This window comes from Nyctereutes procyonoides, unplaced genomic scaffold, assembly GCF_905146905.1.
Source record: "Nyctereutes procyonoides isolate TBG_1078 unplaced genomic scaffold, NYPRO_anot_genome, whole genome shotgun sequence".
In the NCBI taxonomy this organism is placed as follows: Eukaryota; Metazoa; Chordata; class Mammalia; order Carnivora; family Canidae; genus Nyctereutes; species Nyctereutes procyonoides.
In genome coordinates, this window is record NW_026575140.1 from 73,288,126 (window position 1) to 73,296,542 (window position 8,417).

General features: G+C 43.3%; 1 protein-coding gene across 10 annotated transcripts in view; it reads left to right on the forward strand.

The window, feature by feature from the left end:
• Nucleotides 1-7,590, forward strand: part of RNF214 (ring finger protein 214) — a 46,270-nt gene extending 38,680 nt beyond the window's left edge. For all 10 annotated transcript variants that reach the window (XM_055305328.1, XM_055305326.1, XM_055305327.1 and 7 more), the window contains 9 exons: nucleotides 2,935-3,031; nucleotides 3,216-3,304; nucleotides 4,045-4,135; nucleotides 4,339-4,437; nucleotides 4,672-5,048; nucleotides 5,183-5,315; nucleotides 5,527-5,631; nucleotides 5,963-6,058; nucleotides 6,963-7,590. In XM_055305328.1, coding sequence (XP_055161303.1) covers nucleotides 2,935-3,031; nucleotides 3,216-3,304; nucleotides 4,045-4,135; nucleotides 4,339-4,437; nucleotides 4,672-5,048; nucleotides 5,183-5,315; nucleotides 5,527-5,631; nucleotides 5,963-6,058; nucleotides 6,963-7,028 — 1,153 coding nt within the window. In that variant the 3' untranslated portion in view covers nucleotides 7,029-7,590. The remainder of the gene's footprint in view (nucleotides 1-2,934; nucleotides 3,032-3,215; nucleotides 3,305-4,044; nucleotides 4,136-4,338; nucleotides 4,438-4,671; nucleotides 5,049-5,182; nucleotides 5,316-5,526; nucleotides 5,632-5,962; nucleotides 6,059-6,962) is intronic.
• The last annotated feature ends 827 nt before the right edge of the window (nucleotides 7,591-8,417 follow it).

Here is an 8,417-nt window from a genome sequence, read left to right on the forward strand (position 1 = left end):
GAGCACAGTTTCTGTTTGAAAGCACATAATGGATTTTTTTTTCACATAATGGATTTATATGTGACATATACATACATCGATGTACAAATAGTTTATTTATTAGGATTTTATTTATTTGAGACAAAGAGTGAGAGAGAAAGAGAGCATGAGCCAGGGGGCAGAGGGAAAAGGAGAAGCAGGTGCCCCACTGAGCAAGGAGCCCGCCTTAGGGCTCAATCCCAGGACCCTGGGATCATGACTTGAGCTGAAGGCGAATGCTTAAACTTAAGACTGAGCCATCCAGGTACCCCTACAAACATTTATTTTAAAAGACTGGAAAGAAGTATAGTAATGATTCTTTGTATTCCAATGGTGAGAAATTAAATTTAAAAAATACCTTAAAGATAACATTTGTTGGATCCTTCCCTTGTACTAGGTATTGTATTAAATTCTTGTGTGTTTTCTCAGTAAATTCTCCCATCAGTCACATAATATAGATATTACTCATTTTTCAGATGAAGAATCCTAGAATGATTAATAATTTGTCTAGGGTCATACAGCCATAAAGTTGAAGAGTTGGAACCTCTATATGAGACTCTTTCTGTTTTGTATTATCTAAACTTTTTATAATTTATATGATTTACATGGTCAAAAAATAAAATTTGTTTTGAAAAGTATGCAAAACTTGGGAATTACAAGTCAGACTTCTACAGTCTGCCAGGATTTACTTGAGCTGTCAGTGCCCTAAACTAGCCATGTTATCCCAAGTAACAGAAGTCTGGGACTTGAAAGAAATTAGAGCAGGCCTTTAAAATGTTTAAATAGACTCACTGGTTTCTCTTCTACCAAGGATTTTTTTCTGATCATCCACCCTAGGGCACTGATTATGTTTCTAGAATGGGTTGCAGGTCTGATGCATAGCTTCCATACTAGTTAACATATGATAAGGCTGAGCATTTATTTTTGATAGTTTAAGAATTCTTTATTTTTGTTGTGGTTGCTAGTAGTTCTTTATGTTGGATCCTGAGGTAGATGTGGCCAATGCCCAAAGGAGAGTTTTGTACGTGAATATTTGGAATGGCCCCATGGGCATGGTAGGATTTTTCTTACAGAAACGTATATCTATAGTTGACAATTTTTAAAAATATTTTATTTATTTATTCATGAAGTACACAGAGAGAGAGAGAGGCAGAGACACAGGCAGAGGGAGAAGCAGGCTCCATGCAGGGAGCCCGATGTGGGACTCGATCCCGGGTCTCCAGGATCACGCCCTGGACTGAAGGCGGCACTAAACCGCTGAGCCACCCGGGCTGCCCCTGACAAATGTTTTTAATTAAAATTAGATACTCAGTGACCAGCTATAATCTTCAAGAATAACGTCAATTGCAGAAGGCAGCTGTCATGTTTTTCTACAATTAGCTCATTGCCAAGGAGTAACTAACTAGTAAGCTAAATGGATCACTGACTCCATGGCACATATCACATATTCTTATGCTAAGAGAATTCTGATTCCTCATGTGGTTTTTAACTTGAGGAATATGTGGTGTAGCAGGAAAATACAGTTACTTATAAACTTGATCAAAAGAATTATTAGAGAATTCTTCTTTGGGGAGGAGGTTAGTTTGGAAAGGACAACATGTAAGATTAAGGAAGAAAATCCCCACCTGTTCTTTTTTTTTTTTTTTTTTTAAGACTTTATTTATTTGACAGCACACAAGCAGGAGCAGGGGCAGAAGGTGAGGGTGAAGCAGGCCTCCTGCTGAGCAGGGAGTGTGAGGCAGTGCCCGATTCCAGGACCCTGAGATCATACCTGAGCTGAAGGCAGACGCTTAACCAATTGAGCCACCCAGGCATTCCTGGTCATTTCTAGTATATGAATAGACCTTGTCAGTAGAGGGGCAGACTAATGGTAGTGAATCAGTGAATGAACGTGTGTGTTACTTTGTCTATGAAAGAAGGAGCAGGAATATATGAAGGACTGGGTCAGATGTAAGAAGGCACCTCAGATGCTTACTAAGTGGATTGCTCCCTTTCATATATGTAAGGCTACTGAAAAACAGAAGAGGACTAAAGTAGTTTATTTTGCTGAAGAAAAGTGGGAACCTTTTTCTTAAGATGTAACTCTTCCCAACCTTTTCTTCTTTTCAACTTTTTAAAACACAATGAAAACATTTCAACATTCCCATATTCTTTCCAGTGATCTAGGTAATCCTTTGCTTTCTAGCCATAAAACTCAAGTACAGTCCAATGCCATGTAAGGAGCTCCTCCTACTGGCTCTGTTCCTGTAGCCCTGAGTAGGGTGCTTGACTCTCCCCCATTCTGCAGAACCCTTGGGAACATGCTTGCCAGGGGGTTGGTCACCCTGACCCTGAATGTATGTTACATTGTAGGGGTGGGGCTGGGAGGTGAGAAGGGAGGAAGGATACTGATGGAAAGGTGAAGTCCTGAGGTGTGAAGAGAGCATTTTTTTCTTCTGAAAAATGTTTGCTATGGCTGAGAAAACATGAAAATCAGTAAGCCAGTGTCTGTGTACTGGGTAGTGACTCAGAGCCTGCTGCATTAGACCTGAGTATTAAGTGGATCTCTGTTTTTGCTCCTGCATTCTTCATACCCATACTAAAAGATAGATGGGGAAATAAAAGAAATGCTATCAAGCCCTTCCTGAACATAGAACAGTCTGCCTTCAAGGGGTTTTTGTCCTAAGTGCACTTTTTCCTGCTCTGGGCAACCTTATTTTAAGCAAGTGGAGATGTGAACATTTTTACTTTCTAGTATAAGGCTTTTATGCAGTTACAGACCACTTTAAACGTGCTTCGTCTAGATCTATATTACTTAGAATCAGACTTCCTGTAACATACCTGCCAGATCAGTTTCATGTTTTACACTAGCCTTGCTGTCCCTTAGCGATCTTGTCTTTTTCTCCTCACCCTTGTTCTTGGTTTCTGACCTTACAGAGAAGTGTGGGAAATGGAACTGGATAGACTCAAGAATCAGGATGGTGAAATAAATCGGAACATTATGGAAGAGACAGAACGGGCCTGGAAGGCAGAGGTGAGAAGAGCTCTGTGTGGACAGCCTTGATTTGGGGCTTCCAGAGAGTATCATCTTTCGGGATAGTATTAAACCGCTAAGCCACACGAGTATTATACCATACAGCCACTACGCATTTGTCTTAACTAGCTAGGGGGAGCTTCATATATATAAAATTAATACAATGTGTGTATGGTTTCCTTAGATCTTATCACTAGAGAGTCGGAAAGAGTTGCTGGTATTGAAACTAGAAGAAGCAGAAAAAGAGGCAGAACTGCACCTTACTTACCTCAAGTAAGTGCCTTCTTATTCTAGAGCTTCAGTGGTCCTGCAGTTTTGTTTTTTTTCTGTGGTTTTGTTTGGTTTGGTTTTTTGAAACCCAAGGCCAGCTAGTCTGGCACTTATTCTGTCTTCACAGGAATTTCGGGGCCACCTCTGTGCCGTAGCCGTTGTTTAGTGACTTCTCTTCCCGTGTTTTACAGTTTTGTATTTTTTATTGCATTGGTTCCAACTGGATAAAAGCCTCTCTTAGGGTGTCAAAGCATAACAAATATGTTTAGAGATTTGTTTCTCCTAGAGGCATTTTTCTTCTTTTTGCCATGGAATCTAGAGGACCCCTATGGCATTTCTAGGTAGACAAAAACTTTCGCTCTGTGGTCAGTCCTCTTTCTCTAATAATTAGCTTAAAAGATGCCGGATTTAGGGGCACCTGGGTGGCTCAGTGGTTGAGCATCTGCCTTTGGCTCGGTTCGTGATCCCGGGGTTCCGGGATCGAGTCCCACACTGGCTCCCCATGGGGAGCCTGCTTCTCCCTCTGCCTATGTCTCTGCTTCTTTCTGTGTCTCTCATGAATAAATAAATAAAACCTTAAAAAAAAAAAAGCCGGAGTTAGAGTGAAGCACATGAACCCTGTCCTCCTGCACCCAGTCCAGCCTCTTGTCACTGGGCTTGCTGGCCAGCCACTATCTAACATTTTGAAGACTCAGAAGCTGACCTTTTTGTAATCCTGTGAATTCCTGTTGGTTTCTTGAAAGGTCAACCCCCCCAACACTAGAGACAGTTCGTTCCAAACAGGAGTGGGAGACAAGGCTGAATGGAGTTCGGATGATGAAAAAGAATGTTCGGGTAAGTGTTGTCTTGGGTGGTCTTTGAGTCAGCATTTAATCTGTGCTTAAACTTTCTGGTGACCGGGAGGGACCTTGCCCATCCTCACCTAGGGCCTGCTCCACCCCTGCCTTTGCTCTCTCGGTCCTCAATGGTGCTCTCTTTCTTGAAAGTTTTACTCAGCTCAGCAGAAAGGATAATTCGTTCCTTTCTTTCTTTTCTAGGACCAATTTAACAATCACATCCAGTTGGTGAGGAACGGAGCCAAGCTGAGCAGCCTTCCTCAAATCCCTACTCCCACTTTGCCTCCCCCTCCATCAGAGGTGAGAGGACTGGCATGGGGGAGTGTACCTTTCTGTGCTGGTCACACAGCCAGCATCTTCTACTTGTTCCTTTTATGAAGAGATTGGTTTTATTACTGGTATTATTATAACCTTATTATTGGTAATTATTATTATTGGAATTAATTGGCATAAGAATTGCTCACTGGTTTCTGCCCCAGATTCCCAAACTTTTATTTTCTTCCTCTTTTGTCCTCCACCTCTGCCGCCCTACAGACAGACTTCATGCTTCAAGTGTTTCAGCCGAATCCCTCTCTGCCTCCTCGGATGCCCTTCTCCATTGGGCAGGTCACAGTGCCCATGGTTATGCCCAGCGCAGATCCCCGCTCCTTGTCTTTCCCAATCCTAAATCCTGCCCTTTCCCAGCCCAGCCAGCCTTCCCCGCCCCTTCCTGGCTCCCATGGGAGAAACAGCCCCGGCTTGGGTTCCCTCGTTGGCCCCCACGGTCCACACATGCCCCCTGCTGCCTCCATCCCACCTCCCCCAGGCTTGGGTGGTGTTAAGGCTTCTACTGAGACTCCCCGGCCCCAACCAGTAGACAAACTGGAGAAGATCCTGGAGAAGCTACTGACTCGCTTCCCACAATGCAATAAGTAAGTATCTTTCAGGACTAATTTAAAAAAAAATGAGTCAGAGAAATGTTTATAGGTCAAAATAGGGGAGATTTCTTGGAGATTTTCCTCAAGTACAGCATAGAATCTCTCTCCCTTAACTTGTGGTTTCTTAGGGCCCAGATGACTAACATTCTTCAGCAAATCAAGACAGCACGGACCACCATGGCAGGCCTGACCATGGAGGAACTGATCCAGTTGGTAGCTGCCCGACTGGCTGAACACGAGCGGGTGGCAGCCAGTACTCAGGTGAGAAGGGCTACCTGGGGGAGAACTGAGACCTGCTGAGCTGCTGGGGAAAGGGCAGATAGCAGAATTGTAGGTGGCGAACAGCACTGTGGCCAGGGGCATCTAGCCTGGTCTCTTCTTTGTTGGCCTGGGAAAGAAATTATTCTTTTTTTTAACCTGCTCTGTCACACAGACTCTCTCTCCTTACTCTTGACAATGTTTCTGCCCACAGCCGCTTGGTCGGATCCGGGCCCTGTTCCCTGCTCCACTGACCCAAATCAGTACCCCAATGTTCCTGCCTTCTGCTCAAGTGTCATATCCTGGAAGGTCTTCCCATGTAAGTCTCTTTTCCTTTGAAAACTGGGATGTGGAGAAGCGGGGGTGGGCTGTGTGTGTGTCGGGGGGTGGTGGGGGTAGGTGTGGTGGTAATGGGGGAAGAAACAGGTTTACAGGTGGAGTGCAGGGAAAAAACCACCCTCTCCTCAGCTGACTTGTTTGCAGCTCCAACTGAGAAAATGCAAGTACTTCAAGAATAAATGTATTTGAACATTTCTTTCTTCTGCTGTAAAATCTTTTTTGCTACGCGGAAATAGTAAATGGAATCATGGACATAAGAGGCCAAGAGACCCAGAGGTTCCTTACTCTTTGGCCATCCCTCTGTCCTGCAGGCTCCGGCCACTTGTAAGCTGTGTCTGATGTGCCAGAAGCTTGTCCAGCCCAGTGAGCTGCATCCCATGGCATGTACCCATGTGCTGCACAAGGAGGTAGGTGCTGCATACTTCTTCCCTTCCACTCTTTCTTCTCTGGGTTTTTCTCAAATATGTTGCTGTGTTGTTGACACTCATCATGACTATCTCAACATGAGGTTTTCAGAAAACTGTGGCTGAAACAATCAGCAGAATTCGGAATCCCAGCAGCTAAGATCTCCCAGCTTCCTTTTACCCCCTTCCCTTTAAGGGACTGGATAAGCAGTTCATCCTAGAGCACTGGTAGGTCACTTTCTTAGAACACTGCCAGTAAGACAGACATATTTAACCATTGTTTCAAATATAGCGTTGTCAGGAGACTTTGCTTAGATGAGAAGAATGGAATAGGGAACCTGAATATGAGGTTAGTAAATCCATTAACAGAATAGCTTGGATGTCTGCCTATTAGAGATTATTTTCAAAAACTGACAGGTTAGTCCTGTCCCCGGCTATTTTACCAGACAGGGTTAAGTCTCTCAGCAGCAGGGATGATTCCTTCTTTATTATTTTGTTTTGTTCATTTTCATTTTCCAAGAGGTAGAAATTGAATTTACGTCTAAAGTCTTAGTAAAGGAAAATCCTGAATAAGATTTGAGGGTAGTTGGGTATTTGGAGATGGGAGCGGATCTCAGCCTAAATGGATCATGAGAAGGGGAAGGCCACCACAGGTATCCAACACAAAGCAGCTTCACACCATTTTTAGGTGATTGTTAATGTTCCCTGTAAAAAGAACAGGTTCTTCTGCTCTGAGATTCATTTGGGGGTAAGAGCTGATGAAATAGCCCATCTGGACCCCATGATGAGAGCCCTTCTGACTTAGTATACATTCATTCCTCAGACCTAGTGAACTCAGTGGCATGCTCTTCCCTCCTTCCCTCCATCTTTCCAGATAAACCTGAGATGTGTCTTTCTTCCTTTCCAGTGTATCAAATTCTGGGCCCAGACCAACACAAATGACACTTGTCCCTTTTGTCCAACTCTTAAATGACGGACCTGACTGGGGAGGAAGAAGAGGAGAAGCTGATGTGAACAGGAAGCGCGGGTTCAAGATTTCTAAAACTCTATATTTATACAGTGACCTATACTCATGCTATGTACATTTTTATTATATAGGTAATGTGTGTATAGAAAGTCTGTATCCAAATGTTCGTAAATGAAAGTATGTATATTATGCAGAAATGGTCTCTCCCCCTCACCTTGCAGTTCCTTTGGGGGATGCAGATTGTAGGTAAGATGATACTGCGTTTGCCCTTGAAATTATGATATTCTTGCCTAGGGCTGTTTTCAAGTACAATATAAAAACCATCTAGGAAGCTGCTGTTGCTCTAAGGCCATCCTGCTTTGATTTGGCTCAGCCTCTAGTTCATTTTCTTAAGGCTCCTGTATGCAGATTTGAACCCTGGTGCTCACCTGCTGTCCAGCCAGATGCCTTGCTTATTGAAAGCCTATGGAAGCCTCAGTGTTGTTCTAGCCATTTGACTCTAAATGGATGAAATGAGACTGATTGAGGAAAAAAAAATGTAACCCTAATAGTTGGAATTTTCATTGAATATTTTACTGTGTTAATGCTCATTATTTGCACATAGACATTAGGTTTACAGAATATTCTGTTTTACATCAGCAAAATTCACAGTCCAAGAATAACAATATGACTGGGTCCCATTTCCCCCAGGCCCCCTGCAAACTTCTGTCCATCTGACTTCCTGGATAGTCCTCTCTTTAGAAACTAGCACAGCCCACAGATCTTTCCTGGGCCAGGCCATCCCTTGCTGCCACTGACTTGGCTTCCGATTAAGCTCTGACAGACCAACCTCATGAAGGCCTTACCTCTTCCCCTTCACTTGTAGTCTCCTGGTCAGCTAGTCTCCCTCCCTACTGAAGGTTAAGGCAGTTGGTTCACAACCAAGTTGTTTGGTGACCTTGGGTGAGCTCCAGGCAGGCACTGGGGTGAGGAGATGTCTGTGCAAAATTAATTGCAGAGTGATCTTGGGATGCCGGATTTTAACTTTTGAAGCAAGAAAATGATGGGGGTGGGGGGGGCTTGTTTCCGTCCTGGGAAAAATGAAGGCCAAAGTGAAAGGAAGGGAGGTTGAACTTCAAATTTAGAAGTCATTTGTTCTATAGATAGCTATCTAGAATGAGATCGTCTTCCCACTTCTGCTTATTGAGCATTCTGGTTTTTAGGTTTATACTTGTGAAAGCTGTGAATCTATGGGAGCTTTGAATCTTTTCCTATCTTTTTATCTTTACTCCTATAGGAAATGGCTTCAGCTTCCTTCTCTTTTGGAATTAAATAAGGAAAAACGAAGTGTTAATTTAAAAAAAAAATTAGTTTCAGGAGGAGGACATCATTCTATTACCAACTGCTGAATTTTGC